We start from the raw sequence: 24,968 nt of genomic DNA on the forward strand, positions 1-24,968 counted from the left end.
GGCAGCGCGCAGGCGCGGCGGCCGCACGGGGCGGCCCTTCCCGGCTGCCTCAGCGGCCGGCTCATGGCGGCGGCGCGCTGACGGGTGAGCGGCGGGCGGCGGGGCCCCAGCCGGCCGCGCCTGCCCGCGGAAGCCGTCCCAGGCTCCCGAGGCGGGTGTGGGGAGGCAGGGCGGAGCGGGAGGCGGGCGGTTGTCCCCCCTCGGCGGCCTGGGCCGCGCTTCTGCTCCCCTCGGAGGGGTCTGGGCCTGTGTGGAGGCGGGGGGGGGGGGGGAGAGGTCAGGGCCCCTCAGCCCCCGCTGCGCGGCCCATCTGCGGCCCAGCCCTCGGCCCCTTCTGTCCCTACGGAGAAGAGAACTAACAGCTCGCTCTTTCTGCTGGTGTGGGTACAGCCCCCCTGCTTTGCTCCCGTGTGCCTCCCCGGCTGTGGTGCACCCCTCCCCTCCAGGCGGTGAGGCAGAAAGTCTCTCCCGCGGTGGCAGCACCCTCCTTGTATCCATACCCGCAGCATAACGTACCCCGAGTGCATCCTATCTGCCCTAGAATAGCTGCATTCCTACTGCATAAACTTTACTTCCCTGTGGCAGGTGGGAATTGTCGTCGTGCCTTATCCTCACCCTGTTCCCATATACATTATAATGTTCCCCAATATGTTTCATTCCCTGTATCACATGTGTAATAATCTCCAATGAATGCAACTTCCTCCATTTTCTTGCCATGACCTCTGTTCTGCTGAGCCCTGGTTGTTCATGCTCCATTGCAGGATTAAATTGTCTTTTAAAAAATCTTTGCTGAGCTTGCCACCTTTTGGAGTTGTAGTATAGTTGTTGTCTGTTGCATCTGAGACTTTTTCCAGAGGTTTAAATGCATATAAGTGATATCTATAGCAACAGTCATCTCCTATATGTTGGGCAGGTTCCCTCAAATATAAGTATCTGTCAGATCTGTGGGATCAAGTTTTTGCTGATGAGTCTATAAGCTTTCATTGCAGACCGTTAATCAGTCCTGTTTGATCCTGCAGTAAATTAAGAAGTGGAAGTTTTTTGGGTGGAAATAGTGTAATCCAGGTCTATCGGAGACTAAATAATGAGCGTACAGGTTGTTCCACAGGTGATAGACATTCAAATTTTTCTCTTCTATTCATGTCAGATGCAATATCAGACAAAGTGATATATTTCGTGTCATGTTGTTGATGTTGTTACCTGGCTAATTTTATGTATGTGTGTGTGTTGTATATGCATATCTAAGTTCTGTGTATTTGAGAGGCCTTTAAATGTTGTGGAAATAGTTACTTAATAATACTCTGGCAAGTATATTTAGTATAAGAAAGATATTCCTTTACAGTGCTGCAAAAAATAGTGAAATTTAAGACGACGATTGGAATGTTGATATATTTGTACGGATAGTTTTTACGGTCAGCAGAGACAATAATTCCTTTGTGTTTGATTCAGTCTTGAGGTGTGTGTTGTTCTTACTGTTGAACTTTGTGAACCTCAAAGCACCAGCGTGGACTACAGTGTAACTTCTTCAAAGCCTGAAATGATTGCTATCTAATGTTAGAAATGTAATTTTAGGTAGTTTCCAACACCTGTTAACGTTTGAACAGTATTCATTACCTTTCAAACAGTTACTTTTAAACAGCCTTACTGTAGTCATGTGTATCTGCTACTAACCAGAAAAATGTTATTACTTTGAAATTTCTCTGGCTTTGAAAAAAAGATATATAAAAATATGGTGTACAAACATAAGCAAACTAGTAGTAAATAAGCCTTGGACATAGGTTCGTTATGTCATCTATTTTGTTTTTTTTTCCTTTTGTATTTTAGTTTTAAATTGAAGAGAAAATGTCACTTTACGATGACTTGGGAGTTGAGACCAGCGATTCTAAAACAGAAGGCTGGTCCAAAAATTTTAAACTACTACAGTCTCAATTGCAGGTGAAGAAGGCAGCTCTCACACAAGCAAAGGTATAGTCCCTTTGTATTTTTGCTTTCTATTATTCAAACCTCTTTTATGTTCGGAGCACTGAGGGAAGTTTGTGACCTTAGAATACCAATTTGGGGTAATTTTGCTAGGATTTGTCTATGGGTTTATAGCGAGGAGCCTAGTAAAATTGAGGGGGGGGGGAGGTGAGATGCATGTTTCTTGAAGTCTGTTAGAGGGAGTCTTGCAAAATTAAAATTTAATAAAGAACTGATGTGTGTGCCACAAGCCTCAGATCTTCTAACTACCAGAGCCAAAAGCTGATGTTCAAATCTAACTTTAAAGATAATGAGATTAAGCTTTTTCTTTTTCCTTTTTTTTTTTTTTTAAGTAAGTAAGGGTCATACTGTGATTGATAGTTGGCAGTACTGGCCGTTGGTCATTCTTGACATTTTTGCATCAGTTGTTATTTACATGTTTTCATCATTTTATGCTTTGTATTTGAAAGGCTTTCGGTGCTAAAGTGCAAATCGTTGTGCATTAGAAATTTTTGCAGAAAGTATTTCCAGTGTACATGAAAGGGAGAAGGAGCGCAAGCTACTTCTTTGAGCTTAAACTGTGACAGAGCCATTTTCTCTTTTTATTGCTACAGTATTTCATCCTTTTTCTTTAAGCAGCATTGATATTTTGGTTCAGGCAGGACACGTGTGTTCTTTGTGGTGTGTAGGTTATAAACTAAGATTACTTAATTTAAAAAGTGATAGTAACATAGATACCGAATACTTAAGTAGGCACAGCATTTTTTCACTGGAATTACTCCTGATTTATGCTGCTAAAATTGAGGTCAGGATTTAGTTGATAATTGGAACAACCTGCATGAATGAAATCTGAATGGCTACTATATTAGATATAGTCTTTGTCTACGTAACTGATATGCAGTGTATGCGTAGACTAACAGAAGAATAGAATAGGATTAGAAAATTCAGAGTTCAGAATAGATTAATACATTTTATCATGTGATAAAATGTAAGAACGGTAGATCTTTGGAGTAAGTCTGAGCCCCTTCTTAAAAAACCCCACTCGATTCAAACTCATCTGAAGAGATTGTCTGAATTTTTAACATGTGTTTCTGGTCCTAGTCCAAACCTAGGGCTGTTTACCTACCACTGTATGTTCTAGTACATGCACAAGCGAGGTCTGATCTCAGTCGCTTAAAAAGAGGAAGGTGCGCACTGGTTTCACTGATGTGTTCTTTGAAATGTTGCATCAGATCTATATTTGTGCAGCAGCTCTCTAATAATATTTGGCAACCATCTGTCTCAGAACTGAGTGGCCTTTGCCACCACTAAAATATGGCATAAACTAAGTTATCCACATCAGGGTTCATTAGAAATGTTGAGAATTTCTTTATGTTGATAAACTGAAGAGAAATTATATGTTGAGCTTTGCACAGTGAAGAATTTGACAGTGGTTTTCATCCTTTTTAAAAAAAAAAAAAAAGGGAGATACCAGCTGCAAGTATATAAAGAAGTCTGCTTTTTAGAAAACTATTTTGTTATCTTTTTTTATACATATTGTGTTTTGGTGCTTTTTCAGAGTCAGAGAACAAAACAAACAACAGTCCTTGCTCCAGTGATTGACCTGAAACGAGGTAGCTCTTCTGATGAGAGACAGATTGTGGACACACCACCTCATGTAGCAGCTGGGTTAAAGGTAAGACCGAGACAGCCAGAAAGTCCAGCTGTTAACACATGTTTTGGAATTGAAATTCTTCGACTGCAGTCTGTATTTTTATTTTTTTCATCATCTTTCCTAGTGGTAAAAGAAGTGATCGTTTTCTGAAATTGATTTCCTCTGTTCAGAGGTTGTTTAATTAATGAACATTTCAACATTATACAGACTTCCATGTGATAAAACATGGAATTACCAAGGTTAATGTGCAGCTAAAATAAAAGTGTTCCTAGCATATTTCTCCTGGACAGCTTCAAAGTACTTTGCAAGACAGCAATTTGGTCAGGTGTATAATGAATGTAATTGTGATTGCACCAATGCCGGACCTGTGTAGCAATCAACTTAAAAATAAAAGAAAAGCCACTTAACCTTTTAAAATGGATTTCTCATGGTAAGGAATCAAAAGAACTTTCTCCCTGAAACTTTTTCAAAGGTGATGGTTCTGAAATAGTTCTTTCAGATGAGAAAAGAACATTGTGTGCACCTCTGTCGGTATTATATTAATAGCACATGATGAAAAAGAGTGATGAGATTGTGTGGGAGGACCCCTTGCAGATGGTTGCAACAGCAAGATACTTCTAATAATGAACTAATGGGTTTTGGAAAATTCTTGTCCATGTTGTTTTGCTGCTGCTTTGTTTTTGGCAGGGGGAGTGTGGGGGTGGTTCTTTCTTCATGGAAAAAATTGAGATAGTGAGAGATTGGGCAAAATGTTAGTTTTAAGTAAATCAAAGATTTCTTCTAGTACCAGTGGGATTAGGGTATTACCTGGCATTATAGAAGCCAGGAATTGAGTTTTGTGTTGTTGAAAGTGAGAAGGAAGTGTTAAATTCTTGGTTTTCAACTGGATGTTGTTTTCAGATCTCAGCTGAAAAATCTCCTTTTTCTTTTTTAAGGATCCCGTGCCTAGTGGTTTTTCTGCAGGAGATGTGCTGATTCCTTTGGCAGATGAGTATGACCCCATGTTCCCAAATGACTATGAAAAAGTGGTAAAACGTCAAAGAGAGGAACGACAGAGGCAGCGTGAGCTGGAGAGGCAAAAGGAGATTGAAGAAAGAGAAAAGTAAGGCTTTTGTTTAAACTCATGACATATTGACAAATATATAAAGAACAGACACATCGATTTGTTTAGTTTTATCCCTCTAAACAGTTTCAGGGAAATTCTTAAAGGTTTTCTGAAGAATACTGTATGCTTGTAGAAACAAACACAGCGTTTTAATTACTGTGTCTTAATGTTCTTGCTGAAATCACTTAGCAGTGCAAAAATTGCAGGATTTATCACATTTACAGCCTCTGGCTGAAAGATGTGTCAAGTTTTTCAACATTTATTTACTTTATTATAGTAGCAGCAGTGTTTGGGTACTTCATGCATTGTTATCAGGCTTTGACCTTGCAGGTGTTTTAGAGTATTGGTTGTCAGTATAACTTGACTACAAAAATACCTTTCAACACTCAATGATAAACCATCCTTTCTGCTTTTAAGTACTACAAATACATTAATGTATTCAGTTTTAAAGATGTAGCTAGCACAGCCTTTGAGAGGCATAGTTGCATTTTCTTTTTTAATATTCTGCATCCAGTTTAAGTAAGCTAATTGTGTATTTATTACTCTCTTTGTTTGTGGACAAAAGAAAACACTACTTATTTTTAATTACCTTAATGCCGTTTCCCTGGAATAAGAAATCTCTCTAATCATATTAAAGAAGTTGAAAGCAGATTCAGTATCCTATTGAACTAGGTGGTAAAACATCGGCCAGCCAGGCAGTAAGATAATATTTGCTTATTTTAAGTGAAATTAATAAGCCAGCTACATCATGCCATGACTCATCTAAAGTCTATGTAATTACAAGAGGGATATTCTCTTGCCCTGTTTAGACTGTGGAAATTAATATTTCTAGTAATTTGGATGTTTCTGCCTTCTCTCGGTTATATTTTCATTGTTCTGGTGGGGGAGGAATGCCTGAGGCTGTCATACGAGCATGCAAGATCTCAGAAATCTGGGCTGTCATTTCCACAGCTTCAGCGTTGATTGCTATTTAGGCACACTTGTACTTCTTGTATGCGGGCCAAGAGGGTAGTCTTTATATATAACATTAGAGAGAGGAAGTGAAAAATACATAATTGTTACCCTAATTTTAAATCAGAAAGTATCTCAGCCAAACCTGCATCAGATGTGTGCTTTGCAATAACCTGGGTGTTTAAACGGAGCCTACATTTGTTCTAAATTCACAGTGTAGAGATTCCTAAATTTTGTCTGGTTCCATAGCGGTGCTGTTTTTAGCATCTTGTAGCACAGTTTTGATGGCTGTGCTGGGAATGAGATCTGATTCATGCCCCAAGCTGTGCTCTTAACTTTTTGGGAAAAATACTTTTACTTTTTCTAAAGTATTAAAATGAGTAATTTCGTGATCACAATAAATAACAGTTGAAGCGCAAACAGTTCTTGATGCATTTCTCAGCTAAATATTAAAAGTTTTAATAGACTTGCCTGAATCTTACTTTAGTTGCCAAGCTCGCTTCTCAATAATCTGATTATTTAAGTGCGATGATTTTTTTTTTTAATTGACTGAGTAAATGATATTACTCTGTATAGCCTGTGATGGTGAATTTAAAAGAGATTCTGCTCAAAGCAGGGTAATTGATTAATGTCTCTGTTACTTTCCTATCAATTCCATCCAACTCCTCTTCCATTGTAGTCACTCAGTCACTATAGTCAGTTTGAACTAGGTTTATTCAGAAGCTTTCTCATTTCCATACATTCTCCTTGGCTGACTTGCAAGCGGAAAATGATCTTGCTTTGGATCATATTATATTTTACAAAAAATACTCCATGAGGATAAAAGCAAAGAAACAAAAAGTAAAGGTGTTTATTTACTTACACTTTCATGGAAATCATTATAAAATGGCAATTAGAGTGTAGCGGTATAATTCACACTGCAAAGTTGATATCACAAGTTAAAGCAAAGGGTTAACTTTGATGGTTTCTTATCCTAACTTACTGTGTCTCCTAGAAGACGTAAAGACAGACATGAAGCCAGTGGGTTTTCAAGAAGACCAGATCCGGATTCTGACGAAGATGAAGATTATGAAAGGGAGAGACGAAAAAGAAGTAAGGGAGCTGTTTATTTTTTTTGATGGGGAAAGAAGAAAAAGAGCGGGGGGCGGGGGGATTCACAATCCTGTTCCTGTTTCATGGATTCTGTATTTCTCTTTTCTCAGCTGAGAAGTATACTGTTATTGCTGAGCCTTTAGATTAAACCTAACATTTTATTACATCATAACTGTGGTAATGCAGAAAACTTCTTTCTGTGGAGGGAGACAGCAGCTAAATTATTTGTGGAAAGACCTCTTTTTACACTAGTTTGTAGATACCTGTTTTAAGTTTCTGCGTGGTCTAGGTTCCAGGAAAGGGGTGAGGCATGAGGTAAAATCAGGCTCTGAGAATCACTGTTGAGTTTTCACTAAGTTTTTGCTTACCATTCCTGCATTTGTTACTTGAATGCCCTTAGAACTAGTTAGTAAAACGTGGATTTGGGTGAGGAGATATGTCTTTGCACAAACAAAATTAAACTTTATTCTCTTTCAGCAGCAAAGTTACAGTAAATAATTCAGGTCTGTTTTTATTTTAGAAAAGAAAATTTCTGACGTGACATTTAAAACATTTGCTCTGCCTTGGGAGTTTGAGACTACATTAGAATATTACTTATTAAAATATGGAAGGGGCTTTGTACTTTACTCTTATGACGGCGTAGTTATTCCTGAACAGACTGTCTTTTTCATTTGGCTTAATCCAGGAGTTTTAGAACTGAAGATTTGTTTCACTGCAGTCTTTAATTTTGAAATCCTTTGAAATGTTTATGATAGACTCCATATATGGTACATCACTGGAGTTTGTTGTCTCCCTTGATGTGCTTTTCATTCATTTCTAGCTCACCACTGTTGAAACTTCTTAGACTGCTCTCTTGCTACTTCTCTGTTGATAGTGGGGTATGCTAAGAATTGGCTGGTAAGGAGCCAGCAGCTGTATTAAGATTCAGTGAAGCTATTCTGAGCAGCAGAACCTAATCATACGAATGTGTTGTCTTCTATTTTGCTCATAGGTATGGGAGGAGCTGCCATTGCACCACCCACTTCTCTTGTTGAAAAGGACAAAGAACGTAAGTACACCAAAATCCCGTTCTCTAAAACCTAGCAGCGGTGTTTTTCTCACTCAACCTTCTATTCAGTTAAGTTGTCCTGCCGCTCTTCCCATATGATTCTTTGTAGCAGAAGGGCTTGCACTAGTTTGCTGATGGGGGGAAGCTGTGGGGAACCTGCGATACTACTGTGCTACACATCACTGTTCTAAAGGATTCTTTCTGTATTGCTAGAGAAGTGGTTTGGCAAACTGGTCTGTTATAACCATGTTCAGTTACTCATTTCTGATGTGAAAGAAGAAATGTTGCAGACAGGTTTCTCTGAGTAGACTAGAAACCTCCGCAGCACGGAGAGGGAGTTTTTCCATTACCCTTTGCTTTAGGAGGTACTCTATGAATATCTTTTCTGAAGGGGTTATGCACTACAGACAGAATTTTTCTAAGTTTTTGAGGGATACAGTGTCTGCTAAAGAGATGTGTGTGCACTAGAATTTCCCTGAATGACGATAGCTTGAAGATTGCAGTTGTCCACTAGATGGCATAATCTTGCTATAAGAACAAAATGGATTTTTTAGCATGCCTAATTGTCTTAAATTTCTAAATTAAAATAATGAACGGTATGTTGTGTACATTAAAAAAAAAATAAGAAAGAAGAATCTTATGCACACAAACTTTCCTTTGGGAGTCCTGATTTTATTTATGAAAAGATTCAAATTAAAAATAAAAAAAAGCTTGGTGGTGTAAGTGAATGATATAATAGTGTAAGTATTTGAAGTGTGTAAACATTAAAAACAGAAACAGATTGTTTTGAGTAAATAATTAAGAGCAATTGAGTAGTGTCAAGGAAAAGTAAATATAGGCTGGAAATGGTAGAAATATCCTGAGGGGGAGAGCTTTCAAAATGTGACATGATCTCACAAGGAAACCTTTGTATGGCTTGTTACTTGATGCTCAAAGCTAGGCTGGAAAAACCTGAGAAAATATTGCTGCAGCAGAAGTCCCATAGTCCTGTCCATCTGCTGCTTAAACAGGGATTTTTTTCCTCATACGACATCCCCAAACTTTACGTCTGACATTTTGTTTGGTAAGATACAAATACTAGTTCACAAGAAAATAATCTAAAATGAAGTCAGTCTAAAAGTCCATAAGTACATTCAAAAGTGTGTTCTGCATATTTCCTTTAGTGTTCTGTAGGCTTTTTTTTACATTTTGCCATTTGACTTGTCAGTGGAAGTTAGTTTAATAATGTAATCAGTATGATTGAGATATCTATGTATAGAGAGAGAGATATCTCCATCCCTCAGGAAAAGTTGCAGTTCAGAAATTGTCAGTGAGATCTCTTAAAACTGTATAAATGCTTTGCTTTGAGTTGCATTCATTCTTTTTAATACACTGATTTCTCTTTTGTGTAAGCACACAGTGTACTTTTCTTTACAGTCCTCAGGCCCCAAGCTGTCTGCATTGATCCATTTTTATCACAATTTTGTTCCTGATGAATGGGGCTTTTAAGTTTGCTTGCCCTCTGCCTGGATAAACTCATTGTAGTGCGAGTGACCTCCTAATGTTTCTTTTCTCCATTTGATAAGTAAGAGGTTAATAAATGCGTTATAGACCTGCGGGTACGAACTCACTCTATATCCAATGAGGAAAATCCAGAATAACTCAAATCTTGGTTTTGAGAGAGAGAGAGGTGAGGGGATGTTAAAGCAGCATGTGCAAAGGAAACATTTGTCTGATTTGGATTTTTGTGGCAGACTTTTTTTCATTTGTTAGTATTAAAGCAGAAAAAGTACAACTTGCAGATGAAGAGCTGTCTGTAAACGTGTTAGGTTGAAGGCATGGTACTCTAGTGTTCATAACAACTAGGTAGTTCATGCAAAGTATTTTAGTGAAGAAGCATTTGTCTATTTTCTTCAGCTGTAGCATCATTTCCATTTGAAGAGGAGTCAAGACCTCGGGCACCATCTTCCAAAGCAGCTATTCCTCCTCCAGTGTACGATGAGCCGGAAAGACCTCGTTCCCCCACGGGACCTAGCAACTCTTTCCTTGCTAACATGGGGTAAATGATTGACTTATGCACATTTTGTGGAAAAAGGCATGAGAAGGTGGTGGAAACCAAAAGTTAAAATAGTTTGTCAGTAGAGAAGAACACAACCCATTGCATGCATGTGGTTAGTCTGAGTGCATATACTCCTAACTGCCAGGGTACAGAAAAAGCAGTGGATTTACTCGATCAAGAGAAATGCATTTGAGGTGGTTGCATTCAAGGCTGTGCTTTTAAGCAAGTTCTGAAGCCACATTCCAGTATAAAGTGTTTATGGCTTATACAAGCCAAGCTAATACAGTATACAGGAAAACACAGATGGCATGTTAGTTCCTCTAGGTTTCTTTTCCAGCTTTGTCTTAAATTTGCTATGTACCAGTGGGCAAATCATTTTAGCTCTGCTTTGTTTGTTTGTTCAAAAATTCAAAGCAGATTTGTGTGAACGTAGCAGCTGTGGCTGCAAATCTGGTCATTTACTTTTCTGCCTTGGATTAGCATTGTGTGTAATGCTTGTGTTACTCCTGCGGCAACAAAATGAAGTCAAATTTATAGTTAAAAACGGGTTAGAGACTTCATTTGAAAGGTGTAGTGCTTAGCTACGGTCCTCTTGTCAGTTGCATCGAGTGTAGTCAAAACTGTATCCAAGATGAACACAGACATAAAAAGTGTAGTTTTATTACATTATTACACTGCATTTCCATTTTGGAGACAATTTTTCATGCATTTTTTCTATAGGAATGCTTTTTTTTTTTACATTGTCCAGAAAAAGGATAACCGAAGTCAGTACTGTTGGACCAGTTTATGCATTGTTACTACCTCTAGTTAGCAATACCCTGGGTACTTCACTTCATTAACGGAAGTGTTAAAAATACGACCCAACCTGCCTTATTTCGACCACACAATTGGCTACTGTTTATTCTGTGGCTTAGTGTTTTAACCTTTCAGCATTACTTAGTCAGACTTTTTGGGCTTTTTTAATGTGTCTCTGTATGTTTCACACAGTCTGCTTAGAAAATAGTCATGTAGCATTTTCTGTGTAATCTTACATGCCCGTTGGTAAAATGGGGGTGAGCGACCACAGAATATTTACTGTGGTGTAAAGTACTATACCATGACATAACTTTTGTGTCTTGGCCTATCTAGCTGTGGTTTCCAAACAAATGTCAACACGTGTAGATACATTTTGATTCTATCTATTCGTTTAGTGGGAATTTCAAAACCTGTCAGCGGAGGTGCTTCTTTTAAGGTACTTAAAAAAAAAAAGGTACCTTTAAGTAGGTTGGGGACTTTATTGCCTCAATATGTTCTTGAAAATTCAAGATGAGACATGTGTAAATTAATACTGAGGATATCCAGATTTGTTATAGGAGGGGCTAGAAATGTCATGTACTCTGGAGCTTATGCCAGCTTTGAACTAGTAGATAGTGGAATGTGATCTAATGTGGGAAGTAGACATTCCGCATCTGCCTTTTCTCTCAAGCTTTTGATGCCAGCCACTGACAAAGACAAGAAACTGGACTAAATAGACCTTGGTGTAATCTGTTTTGTGATTTACTGTCAGCAACCTGATCTAGTGAAAGATGTCCCTTCCCCTGGCAGAGGGATTGGACTAGCTGATCTTTAAAGGTCTCTTCCAACCCAAACCATTCTGTAGAGTGTACGATGCTGACTTGCATTGCTAACGGAGGTTGGGTTGTATTTGTAAAAGTATGAACAATTTTATTTAGTCAATTCCTCTGACAACTCTTCTATCTGTAATCCAGGGGTAACACTTTTCATCTGCCCAGGGTGCTGTGAAATTGCTAGGTTGTAAAGTCATGTAGAAGCTCTTAAGTTTTCAGTCTCTGTGTAATAAGATTTTAGGAGGTAGAGTATTTGTGCGCTCAGGAGAAATGCAATGTTAATGTTTTGTGTAAGAAACTTGTACTAACTGATGCTTTTTCTCTTTGCAGAGGGACAGTAGCTCATAAAATCATGCAGAAGTATGGTTTCAGAGAGGGCCAGGGCCTGGGAAAGCATGAACAGGGGCTGAGCACAGCACTCTCGGTAGAGAAAACAAGCAAGAGGGGTGGCAAGATCATTGTTGGCGATTCTGCAGAGAAAGGTAATTTTGTCCTGCACCAATAAGTTTGTGAAACATGGTCAGGGTAAAATAATAGTTCAGGCTCAGTGGAAGCTCCTGGATTTGTTGTTTACCATCTGTCCTTGCAGAAAATAAGAGTTGGAAGAATGACTCATGTTCCTTCTTGATGAAATTTATCTTTTTTATCTTTTTTTTAAAGTGGTCCTTTATTAATTATTTTAGCTTATACTCACCTTCCTCATCCATTGTCCTCCTTTAGTGTTTGGAAGCCTCTTCTCTTCCAGGGGTGATCCTGCTCTGCTTCTGCTGACTTTCTTCCTGGCACATGCTTTAGCTACTGCTCTCATTTCCCTGCTGTTGTCTGATCTAGAGACAACATCTAGGCTTACTAGAGCAGCACCTCTGCCTCAGCACAAGTGTTGGAAGTCAGGAGATCTGATTTTTAGTACTTAGAGGATCTGATACAATTCTGAAGTTATGAATGATTTCCCTCAAAGAAATAGTATGTTGTCAGTGTTCTAGCTTAATTCACGTTCTGTAGCAGTGATTTTTCTGCTTATTGTCCTTCCAAATAGCTACGAGTTCTGAATTCCTTACCAATATGAAACTACATTTTGTGGCTTTTATTCCATTGTTTGATAACAGTAAGATTCTGATAAAAGCCCCCATATAAGGTTTAAATGAGCTTTAATTTTAAATTATTCCATGATTCACTGTTCTATCTTCATAGCAGAAACGGGCAAGAAAGCGGATTCTAACCCCTTGACTGAAATACTGAAATGCCCAACTAAAGTGGTCTTACTAAGGGTAAGTTGGGAGTAAGGGAACATGTCTTGGTATTTGCAGCATACCTGACTGGTTCAAACGTTTAAACCTGTGTTCCTCTTACAATGACCCTGCACAGTTCGAACAGTTCTGGCCTGTACCTACATGATGCTTTGTGTTGTGGAGAAAATGTGTGTCTTCCTGAGATACAAGTTGTGACTGTAAATCAGCACTGCTTTCGATTATACAGTTACCTTGTCTTAGTACTAGGGAACTGTCTCCTCCTGTGGCTCTTGACTGGTAAACAGCTTAAAGTATTCATGGTCACAGTTGCATGCATCCGTGATTTGTCTACACAGTCGTCTGTACAGACTACATCCAGTGAGCTGGGTTTATTCTTTTACCTTTCAGAACATGGTAGGTGCTGGGGAGGTGGATGAAGATCTAGAAGTTGAAACTAAGGAAGAATGCGAAAAATATGGCAAGGTTGGGAAATGTGTCATCTTTGAGGTAAGATTGAATCTCTCTGGCTGCTCTGAAAGTGAGCTGGGCACTAGTCCCTCACGCCTGACTTGTTACTGCCTTAGAGAAGGGGCACAGATTAGAAGATCTTGCAGGGTCCTCTGCTGTGTTGTGATTCTGTATTTTCCGTATCTGTAAGAGACAGACTTTTAATGTTGAAACTGGGCAAAAAAAATGTCTGGGTATTGTGCTTTTGGAATTTATCATGTTCTTCTCACTACTTTTGTGAAGAACAGCAATTTAAAACAGTGTTTTTGTTATTGTTCTAATTACTTCTGGGTTTGTTTTCTTTTCTTTTTTTTTTTTTTTAATTTCAGATTCCTGGTGCCCCTGATGATGAAGCTGTAAGAATATTTTTAGAGTTTGAACGGGTTGAATCTGCCATCAAAGGTAAGATACTAAATTGTGTCCTGTGAACCTTAGGGTTAACTTCTGTAGAGAGATTAAACAGTCTCACTGATTAGACTGTTTAGCTAAAGAAATGTTTTATTTTATTGAATTGCTGCTTGCTGACCTGTTCTTGGTTTCCATTCCAGCTGTTGTGGACCTAAATGGAAGATACTTTGGAGGCAGAGTTGTGAAGGCTTGTTTCTACAACCTGGACAAGTTCAGAGTACTGGATCTGGCAGAGCAAGTTTGATTTTTAATAATCTAGCTCGAGGTGTCACTGTTTTGGCAATCATGTTTTCAGCGGTAGGCTGGGAATAAAGAAGAGAAAAGTAGCTTTCCTAGCAAACTGGAAACAAGCCTCATTGAATGGATTTTTCGCATTCGTTGTGACTTACATTTTTGTAATATAAAGCCCTTTGAAAGTAAGATTCACGTCTGTGTGTTTTTGAATTGCACAATTCTGCTTATTGCTCTGGGGATCCTGGTTTTTTTGAGCTTTCAGATGACTTCGTTCTTTTGAAAACCCACTGCTGAGGAGATGCTTTGTCTGTATTCCTGCTTTCCTTGTTCTGGTGCTTCATCATGGAGTCCCTGTGCTGCATCCACCATAAGTGGGAAGCTTTGGAAAAGAACTATGTGCTATCATGCTTCTCTTCCCTGATGGTATCTCTCAGAGTTACAGCCTTGGTCTCATAAGTCCTCCGTCTGCACGCCAGAGTGATTTGGGGGGTCGTTGGACAGTTGGCAGCTAGTTTGGTCTCTCCTGACTCCAGGACAATACTTTGCATGCCAGAATGGAGACTAAAGTAACAAGGAATGAGTCTGTCTGTCTTCCCAAATCCAAAGAAAATACACATTTAACCCAGGGAAATGGAAGGAGGAAGGAATTTAAAATGCTTAGCCATTTGAATCAGAATGAGTGGACTGTGAGCAGGAGCTCTGTGCTGTCAGGCAGTCTTTGCTAGACATATCCAGGGTTAACTCGTTACAGGTTGTTCTTGAAATGCTATAGCTGGAACTGAGGGAAACTCACTCTTGTATCGGGCCAGCTATCAGATTCTTACTTCCTTTAACGTCACGCATAGATAACTAACTTTTTGTTTAATTGTTTCAAACCTGGCATTTGCACTCTTGATGTATTTCTGTATTTGAGGTCAAATAACATCAGGGTTAGGCTTTTTGGTTTTTGAGAAGGAGTGCCAGTGAAAGTTTTCAAAGTAGGAGGCGATGGAAGAAAATTCTCATATGCAAATCCGAAGAGCTGACAAACTAAACTACTAAACACTACAACTTTTTTTTTTTTTTTTTTTACCTGATGTAAAATAATACATAGCACTCTGCTCCTGATTTTATGTTTGCTTTTTGTTTGGGAACAGTATGTGACAAAGGTGGCTGTGCAATGGTGGCAGTTGTCGCTGTGCTCCATTGCACCTGGAATTGTGCAGATACTAAAATGGAAGTGAGCTCCGAGGGCTTTGTAGCTGTTTGAAAGCTGATGCTGGATGTCTTTTTCCTGTTCTACACATGTATTGGGGGGAGGGGGTATAGACCTGTAGTTGATCAACGCTGTGAATATCTCCAGTTATTGCCCTTTTATTAAGTTTTGGCTGCAGATCTATATGCCAAACCCTTGGTCTTGTGTTTTGCTTATTTTGTCTGCTTGTGTTCCACAAACCTCTGTACAAACATATGCTTGTAAAACGGGAAACAGTTTTTAAAAAAACTTGTATTTTACCTACTGCGTGTTGGCTTCCTTACTGTCCTCTTCTGTTGCGCAAGGCCTTCCCACAGAGTCAGTCACTTCTGCACCACGTGTGCTGCTTTTGGCAATAGTTGTAATCCACCATTAGAAAACCTCACTGCAGCAGAGGTGAAGAACCGGCCTGACTAATACTAAAACCACAGCACTTGAGGCAATAACAGAATCTAGATTCTGTTATTGGCTCTGCTGTTAGTTTTCTCTTTGACCTTGAGCAACACTTTAAGGCCTTTTTGCTACTATGTAGTAAAACAAAGAAATTAGCCTAATATGAATCTGTATAGACTTGCTTATAAGAGTCAAATAATTTTAGTGGCATGCTGTAGAAAGTTGAGCACTGATAACAGATTTAGTATGATCTGAACTTGGCTTGAAATATGACTTGGCTTTAAGCAACATGATTTATTTACGGCTCTTATTTCAGCAGATACCTCTGTTCTGAGTGACTAGCTGCAAGCATTTCCTGAGGTATACAGATGACTACTTGTGTCTTCTAACCAGCTGTTCGGCTGTTTTTTCTCTACTACTAGCTTCTGAGCTTCTAGTTTGATGAGTTGGAGGTCTTCCATTTTCTGAGAATTGCTTTACGGGCAAGTTTTGAACCATTTAGTTCTAAAAATCCTTATTGTCGTTGAAGACTTAAGTTTAAAGTTTACCCCTGGAAGTACAGGGGAGAGGACTTGTTCATTTAGTGTTTTGTGTAGGAGATTCATGCTATAAATAACGTATTTTTCTGTACCGTGGGGTCACTAAGACAGCGTAAGCATACCTCCTCCGAAAGTGTTAGCAGCCCTACATTGCCTTTGTTTCCTCTCTTTGTGGGTACTCGCTTTGGTGGGTGCTGTGCAAATACGTGACACCGGAGCCTGGTTTGTCAGCAGTTGTCCTTTAGGTGCTGCAAAACACACGCAAACAGGAAAAAGCAAACACACATGCAGATGTAGAAACCTGAAAAGGATCAGGTGTGCTGACGGAGGTCCTTAGTCAGACCTTACTTGTCACAGATAACGTAGATAGTAGGAAGCATTTTTTTTGCAAGTGCACATTCTTCCACTTAGCTCTGTCTTGATGTGTTGGCTCAGACTTTCTCAGGTATGGCTGTGTCTTGCATGCCTTTAAAAATTTGGTTCTGAATTTACTTCTCTACTTCCTACCTCCTCTGGAATCTTGTTACTGACTTGCTTCTATTCCTAGTAGTTTCTCAAATTACTTTTTATTTAACACCTCCAGCTCTTCCTGCTTACATATACTTTTTTTTCCTTCCGTGATTCATCAGCGCCCTCTCAAAAGGCTCAGCAGCACTTAATTTGGAGTTCTTCGTTCCAGCTACAAAGTTTTACTTGTTTATTTGTCTTTGCATACTTGAAATTGTGCACCCACCTTTTTCTGTAAGGTACGTACTTGTAACTGCGGTCTGAAGCAATAATATTTTTGTTTCCCTTTTTGTGTGGTGTCTTAAAAGGTTATCATTTTACAGAAAATGAAGAGGATGGTGACCTGTTAAGATACATCTGCTTTATTGGCAATACAGTAGTGGTTATACCACTTCAGATGAAGCGTTTGGTATTTTTCAGGCCTGATTTCCTAAAGTGAAGCTTCAAATCCATATTTTAAGTACCCGTGTAAATACTCTGATTCTCTACTGTGTTGACTAACTGAATCTCCTCTCGGGCTAAGTATGAACCGTTCATGATTTCTGGGAATCTAGGTTAGATGCCTACTTAAGAGGGATTTGACAGTGTCCTGAAGCTAAGAGCACACGGAGAGGGATGTGTAGGACGTGTCAGCATGGAGCTGAACGAGGTGTCCCTAGTGCATTATCAACCCTGAAGTCTTAACAGGGATTTGCATAGTGGCATAACCATTTGCTGCCGCCTTCTCTTCCTAATTCGTAACACTGGCGGCTGTTTTAACAGCAGGGAAGTATTGACCTGATGCTTTCGTAGTTGTTACAACCCCAAGGTTTCGTTCCTAAGCAGTAACAGCTATTTCAGAGCCCATTGTTACGTACATAGGTTATGACTGTATTTTCTTAGGCGCACTGTTTTCCGATTAACCTATGTTGAATTTCAGCTGTCAGTTTATCACTTGCCTACTCTGTGTCAGACTGAAGAAACCTGATGAGATGGAGCTCACAGGGAACATTTTTAACATTACTATTGCCAACATCTAAGCTTGCTTTGCCAATATTATACGAAAGGTGAGAGCTGTTGCCCCAAAGAACTTGCTGTCTGAATAGCCATACGAAGAGGGAAGGAGGCCGGTACAAAAAGTGTCTTGCCCAAGGTCACGCAGAAGGTTGATTGGAGAGCTGGAATTACACCTATCGCCCTGTACTTGCAACTGTGCAACCAAAGCCCACCTTCTTCGTGGAGTTGCAACTGCTCTTAGCCTTGAACTTTGGGTTCCGAAGCGAATTCAGCTTAGGAGAAGGAGATGTAATTTGTGTGCTGCAGTCTGTGTAAGCGCTTGCCTTTTGAGGCGCTTATCTGAAATCAAGGTCCTGTGGTAGGTTTGTGTGCGTGTGTCGGGGTGTTTTACCCTTCTGTGCAGGAGAAAATGTGCATTGTAATCCCACATAGTTTTCATAAAGGTAGAAGTTAAAATATGGAAGGCTTCAAATAAATTCTTAAACCTCTTAAATCTTTCTTGCTCTGCGAGCAAGTCTAATTAGCGAGTACTTTCTGTCCTCACAGCACTCAGTGCGAGAGGCCCTGAGTAGGACTCCGATTCATCCCACGTTACATTAAATCCCATGTTCGTGCCTGGGGTTGTTCCTCCCCAGGTGCAGGACTTGGCACATCTCCGTTGAGCTTCGTGATGTTCCTGGCAGCCCATTTCTCCAGCCTGTCGAGGTCCCTCTGGGTGGCAGCAGGACCCTCTGGCGCATCAGCCACTCCTCCCGGGTTGGTGTCATCTGCAAACTTGCTGAGGGTACATTCTGCCCTATCATCCACATCGTTAATGAAGATGTTAAACAGGACTGGACCCAGTATAGACCCCTGGAGTACACCACTAGTTACTGGCCTCCAGCTAGAGACCGTGCCACTGATCACCACCCTCTGGGACTGGCCATTCACCCAGTTTTCAATCCACCTCGGTGGCTGCTCATCCAGCCCACACTTCAACAGCTTCTTTATGAGGAGGATCTTACGGGAGACAATGTTTGAGAGCCGCACTGAAGTCCAGGTAGACTATCCCCTGCTCTCCCGTTGTCCACCAGGCCAGTCATTTCATCGTGGAAGGTTATCAAGTTGGTCAAGCATGACTTCCCCTTGGTGAATCCATGCTGACTACTACTGCTGATTTTCTTGTCCTTCATGAAAACAGTCTCCAGGATTAGGTGCTCCAGAATCTTAGAAATAAATGAAAATTCTCTAAAAACTGGAAAAGAGCAAGAGCATCCATCTGTTTACATCTAACATTGATAATGTGTTCCTGAACAGCTACAAGCCTATAAACCTCCTTTCCCCAATAAAGCAAGAGCCGCTTGTGATGGCGGAGAACTTACTACGTTGCTTACAAGCACCTTCTGTCCCAGTAAGTGCAATGCTATGTGGTAATGATTGACTCCTTAGGAGAATTCATGCCTTTAGGTGATGAGGCAGTTGTCCTTAAAAGAGGAATAGGGATTGATTGCGTTAGCAGTCTGTTAATTTGCTGTCAGCTGAGCAATGAGAATACGAAGCCTGTCTGCAACTGGAGGTTTTATTTGCTGCTTTGAAAACTCCTGTGTTTTTTCAGGTGCTGTTTGGATTTCTCAACCTTACGTTTGCATTTCTATACGGAGGGAGACCCTTCAAGAGAGGCAGGCACCAGGGTGGGTTGTCGCACCACCGCTTCTAGAACCAGCCGCTGGCCAGACTCCAGCTGCTCCTTGGTGGCAGTCAGCGCCTGAGTTGGGGCTTCACCCCTGTGCCAGCGGAAAGAACTGAGCTTTTGTGAAATTGTGGATCTGTCAGCCAGGAGATTTGGCTTTCTGCTATGCTGAGCTGTGGAAGAGGTGGGTTTTTCACAGATGGACTTGGGAATTACTTTTTGAGAGTAGTTGATACTTGACTTGATACTCGACTGTGTGTTTAATACGTGAACCTCATCTCTGTCCTCTTTTGGCCCAAAACTGCATTTCAGGCGGGTGTTTTTCACCTGCGATGTAGTTTAGTGTTAAACACCCCTGCTTTTCCTTTTTCTGAATGTTGGCTTGCTGCGGTATTCTGGAGAAACAACTGCTTGAGCTAAGGAGGTAGGAGTGCTGGTGCTCAGAGCCATGCATGAGAGATGTTTGTGGGTATTTTGAGGTGTTGGTTGATTGAATAACCGGTCTGATCTCCTGGGAGGGCTCTCATCTGTGCCTGTTAAGCACTTGCAGAGTGAGCTTAAAAATTAACCTTTTCCTCAAAGGACTGCAGTGACATTTTATGCAGCATAGAGGATGATAGGACTTTTCAAGGACGCAAAAACTGGAAATTACAGGAGTTGCTTATAACATCAGCCAGCTCCAGAGCCTACTGCCTTAACCCCTGGGCAGCTCTAGACATAATCATAGATATTCATGTCTTGTGTCAGGACCAAGCAACAAAGGAGTAGCTGCTGCTTTTTCCTCCTCACCAAAGGATATGTGAACTCTGAAACTTTGTTTAAATGAGCGTTTAGGGTGGTAATATCACCTTTCTCTTTCTGCAGGCCAATGGGTTAGATATGCTGTTTGCCTTGAATGTCCAGGGTGATTTTACTTGCTATTTACTGCAAAAAATCTTTTGTCACTCGAGATGCAACTCAGCAAGTTAGTGGTGAGGAAGAGAAAACGGAGTGAAGTCTCCACGACTTCTAACTGCTGAAAAAAAAGGTGGGCAAACCTAGAGTCTTCCACTTTTACGTTCCTCAAGAGAGAGAAACAGATGACAAAGTCCCTGTCCGTATGCCTGTGCTTGATAGCTTACCTTGAATTACGCAGTAGCTGGCAATAAATGCAAATGTGCTCCTGTAGTGAGCTGTGCTCCTTTAGTGATCTTGCTGTCTGTGTCAGGTGGGGCTGGGCGTCGCTCGTGGCTTTCTGTACGCAGGAGCAAACCCACAGCTTTCCATATCAGTATCAAAGCCCTACCTGAATGGGGGGAAAAACGGACGTTGAGGTGAAAAAGCTGCAACGGAGGAGCAGAGAGGTGAAAGCCAAGGAAAACATTGCAATTAATTGGAGAAGGGATAGTGCGCACGCTTCTGCAGATTTTTCTTCTCATATCTGCTTTCTCTGATTTCTGATCCCTGCTGAGCTCATGATTGCGGCTTTACGGCATTTCCTTTCCTTTTTTTTTTCCTTTCCTTTTTTTTTCCTTTCCTTTTTTTTTTCTTTTCCTTTTTTTTTTCCTTTTCTTTTTTTTTCCTTTCCTTTTTTTTTTCCTTTCCTTTTTTTTTTCCTTTCCTTTTTTTTTTCCTTTCCTTTTTTTTTTTCCTTTCCTTCATCAGGAAATAGGGAAATCCCAAAGCACAGGGATTCGTGCTGCGTTTCATCCTTGTTAGCATAGAAATGTAAGAGTACAGCCTTACATTTTATATCCAAACACCCTAAGCTTTCATCCCCGGAGATGTGGGCAGCAGAGGACGGGCGACCGAAGCTCTGCTCCCACCGGACCGCGTCTCCTGTGCAGGACACCCCGCTGCCCTGCGCTGGCCAGCCCGAAGGCTGGTGCCTGCCTGCCCATCTCCCAGCAGCTGTAGCACGCTCTCTCCAGCGCTGCGTTTGGTTTACAAGATAAAGCAGCTAAAGTTGGGGGTGGCTAAAGCAGGTGCCGGAGACTTTGCAAGGATGCTTTAAGCGGCACATACTTAAAGCCCAAGACAACCTCAGCTATATGGAAAACAAGATCTTTCCCAGGAAGATGACTAACCCTTTCCTTGCTTCTCTCCTGCTTCTTATTCCTCCTGTAGGAAGAATGTGTTTTTTTCCGAAGCAGTTTTTAAGCATCTTGCCACTTCATAGCCCTTGTGTTGTTTTTCCTCTCCCAGTCTCTTAAGGTGTGATCTCTAGCCTCCACTTGAGAGCTTGCAGCAAGTCAACAGCTCAGGAATCCATGTGGTCCTGCCAAGACAAAGGTCTTCAACTCATCACAGATTCCTCCACCTCTTGCCGCGGGCAGAAAGCTGGCTAGCTGTTTTGGACTTCGCTGCTTCGAACTTGTTAAACTCGTATAGCAATTGTGAACCAAAGCTCAAGTGATACTCTAGCAAAACACACAAAGCTCCTCCAGCACCCGCTGCTCTTCTGAGGATGGGAAGAGAAAACCAGTGGGTTTTGTGTCATTTGGGGCACTTCAGGAAAATGCTGGGACTCTGCAATTGTAGTGATGCAGGGTCTTCGCTGGGAGAGGATACGGGCTGGAGCAATTCCCAATGATTCTTCTTCCTTCTTCGTAGGAGAGAGTGATGCACTCACCCAGCAAAATTTAAAGGCCTTTCTGGGGAAGTAATCATACGGCAATGAAGTATACTCAAACCAGGATTCAGGTGTTGGCGTCAAGCACAAATTTAAGAGGAAGGCCCAGGAGTGTGCACCCCATCTGCCTGTTAAAGCCGTGCACATCATCCCATATGGCACAAGGCAGTTGCTTCTGCAGATGCTGTCCCACCAGTATCACGTTCACCTGCGAGGGCTCAGCTCCTCTGGGGAAGTCAGGAATTTAGGGCTAACAAGGAAATCAAGTAAGTCCTGAAAATATCTCCAGCCATCACAGTGCTATTCATGTATTTGCCCCCACTCTCTTCACTTTGCTTTATACCTGATCATTTCAAAGTGTTTTGCTTAGTTTTATTTCTGTCTCACAGGTTGCTTTCTTCATGGGAAAAGCCTGATGGTGTCTGTTTTTCCTGCAGCACTTTTGCAGGCAAAGCTTGGGGGACTTAAAAGCCAGGAAGCTTGGATCTACTATCAGTTTTCATATTAAAAAATCATGATGGTGGCATCATAAAATCAATACATAATTTTTTTTTCTGAATAAAAAAAGGGGGGGGGGGGATTTAACTGTGTGGCAAGGATTTGCCCTACCAAACCTGGACTGTGTGAAATAGAATTGATTATTTGTCACTCTGGATGCATCAGAGGAAGGATGGAGATGCTTCTCCAAATCTGACATTTTCTCTTCAGTGCCAGGTGGGGGTGTGGTAGCAGTTCAAAGCCATGGAAATCAGTGGACAGCAGAGACTGAGTTTCCTGCATGGGAAGAGCAAAATCACATTTAGAAACCTGCTCGAGCAGGCCACCGTGTATCTGACAGCGGGTGGTGCTGCTGAAGCAATTACTGCATGCAGATCACTGCTGGGAAATGCTGTCTGGTTCCTTATGGGGACCTTTCTCTCCAAAACCCAAAAGCTTATGACTGTGCAAAACAGGAGACCAGGGTCCAGAGCTGTGCAAGGGACCAAGAGCACCTGGTCCTAAGTCTTTGACCTGCATCTCTCTAATCCAGTCTTGTCTCGATACCTTTATAGAGCACCTAATCTTTGTGATATGAAGATGCCAGCTCTAATACCAGAGGTCAGCAAAAAGTAATCTGTCTAGGTCAGGCTGCAGTGAGTGTGGTGGTTGGCTGGAAAGTTTCCAAAAGCTCATCATTCCCAGTCCCTGCTGCATCTTAAGCCCTGATAACCTGGTTGTGCTGCCCACTCTCCCAGCAAAAATGGTGTTGCCTTTGCTAGCAAGAGGCCATGAGCCTCTTTGCAACTTTCCCTTCTGCTAAATTTGCAAGGCTGAAGCATCAGGCTTGCGATCAATACACAGGGAGAGCTCGCCGTGTGAAAGGGAGCTGGATACCAGGTGTCTTTGGCTGCTGGAGCATGGGAGGATTAGCAAAGTCCTTGAAAACATGGGCACGGGCTGAAAACAGAAGTCTCGGGGCTATAAACAACTCGCTGATGGTCAGCAACCGGTCACTGAAGTGCAACCTTGAGAGCTGGGAGAGATTGGCTTAGGCAGAACAGCAGCAGCGCAGCAAGAAAACAGCTGAGCAGTGGGATAAGGGGCCTGATGCTGCCTGGGAAAGCAGCACCTTCAGGCAATGTGTAACCCAGGGGCTGAGGCCAGAGGCCGAGAGCCTGCCAGGGCACTCAGACGTCTTATAGAAGGACAAAATAGGATTATGCAAACCTGATCGATCACATAAGCGTGTCCCACAACGCATCCAGCGCCAGCAATTACGAGCACCCTTGTCTTTCTTGGGTTTGTGCCATGCAAGCCATTCAAAATGTTATAAATATTTCAAACGAGCTGTTTGCATTATTATTTGCTTGTAGAGTACAGCCCTCAGAGTGAAGGAGATCCCCGTGACTGATTATCAGGCTGAAACGACTGCACAGCTCCAACCCAAGAAAAGCACCGACATCCTTGTCTCGCAGCCTGCTACCACCCATTACCTTACTGTACCGCTAACTGGAAAGGGAGGTCAGTTCAATACTGATTTCGTGGCTGGGCAATCACTGATACAAAGATCCGTTCCTTCCTGTATAAGATCTTCTGCTTCCCTTAGGTATGAGCAGAAATGCTGAGCAGCTTCACCCAGAACAGCATCCCATCTCCCGTGCCCCTTGATACAAAGCCTGGTTGTGCACACCTATTGATTGGGTGCAAGGTGGGGAAGGAAAGTTAAATCTCCATCTCCGTCTTGGCCAAAGAGGGTTTTTCTGGGGATGGAGCTGAGGACTGCAGTCAGAGCATCTGGGCCAAATATGGGTTTTAAACCTGGGAGAAAGGTAAAAGGACTCTCCGCTGGATTAGTTCTAACTAAGCAACCCCACTGAAGTATTAATGGTCATTAAATCATGCTTCTCCTTCCTTTGGAGACAGCTTCCCGCAGGATGCGGCTGGGAAAGGTGCCCACAAACATCGCTGCTGCCGGTGCCTCTCCCACGGAAACCAGCGCTTGGGAAGATCTCGAGAAGCCATCTGGACCATCCCTCAGCCCCGGGGCAGGATCAGCACCGGCTAAGACCGTTCCCAGCCTGTTTGCCCAACCTGTTCCTAAAATGCCGAGTGATGCTGAGCCACCCACCAGCCTCTCTGACCGTGCAGCCTGGAGTTTGTGCTCTGCCAAGAGGAGAGCCATCCTCATTTCACTGTCCTGAACCATATTTTGTTCAGTTTCATCTAAACCTGTTTTCGGGACCAACTTGCTTCTCAGTGTTTTTCTTTTTTTAATTATTATTATTACTTTTATGTTGTTCTTTTTAGATCCCAGACAGAAATGCTGCTGAACGGTGAGTAAGGGGGCAAAATCCTGGTGCACCAGAAATCTCCAGACTATGTTTGAAGGCTTACCTGTTTATTTAAACTGCCTGGCACCACTTAGCTGCCCGATGTGCTTTCTGTGGCTGTAAACCAATAGTATCTAATATAGGGAAAGAGGCAACAAGATGCTCCAGCTCCTACAATGGCCTTGCCTGGAGCTTGGAAGCTGCTTTCTGGAAATTGCCCATGTGGAAAACAGAGAGCAGATGTGTGGAGACCAAGGATGGTCCCACCTGAGATCTTTCCAGCCCAACGCACAGAGCGACTGGAGCAAATCCCAGTTATCAACCAGATGCTTTATTCACTTTGATTTCCTAGGGACCAGATTGAATGGAGGATGGAG

General features: G+C 41.7%; 1 protein-coding gene across 11 annotated transcripts; it reads left to right on the forward strand.

Moving 5' to 3' along the window:
* RBM17 (RNA binding motif protein 17) lies at nucleotides 1–24,506 on the forward strand. Of its 11 annotated transcripts, none has more exons than XR_015706662.1 (19): nucleotides 1–84; nucleotides 1,825–1,965; nucleotides 3,518–3,634; nucleotides 4,549–4,715; nucleotides 6,664–6,761; nucleotides 7,753–7,809; nucleotides 9,706–9,847; nucleotides 11,785–11,936; nucleotides 12,646–12,722; nucleotides 13,092–13,190; nucleotides 13,520–13,592; nucleotides 13,739–14,014; nucleotides 18,048–18,891; nucleotides 19,096–19,354; nucleotides 20,035–20,197; nucleotides 21,355–22,047; nucleotides 23,635–23,782; nucleotides 23,868–24,090; nucleotides 24,185–24,506. XR_015706662.1 is itself a non-coding variant. In XM_087766693.1 (12 exons), the coding sequence occupies exons 2-12, from the start codon at nucleotides 1,843–1,845 to the stop codon at nucleotides 13,840–13,842; spliced, it is 1,209 nt and encodes a 402-aa protein (XP_087622819.1). In that variant the 5' UTR covers nucleotides 1–84; nucleotides 1,825–1,842; the 3' UTR covers nucleotides 13,843–14,018. The 11 variants fall into 11 exon arrangements, 1 of the variants encoding a protein (XP_087622819.1); XR_015706661.1 differs by having other exon boundaries at nucleotides 21,355–21,633; nucleotides 21,763–22,047; nucleotides 23,635–24,090; XR_015706660.1 differs by having other exon boundaries at nucleotides 23,635–24,090.
* Nucleotides 24,507–24,968: the final 462 nt, after the last annotated feature.

Source organism: Nipponia nippon, unplaced genomic scaffold (genome assembly GCF_047370975.1).
Source record: "Nipponia nippon isolate SJK-2023a ecotype South Korea unplaced genomic scaffold, ASM4737097v1 scaffold_3, whole genome shotgun sequence".
NCBI classification, from domain to species: Eukaryota; Metazoa; Chordata; class Aves; order Pelecaniformes; family Threskiornithidae; genus Nipponia; species Nipponia nippon.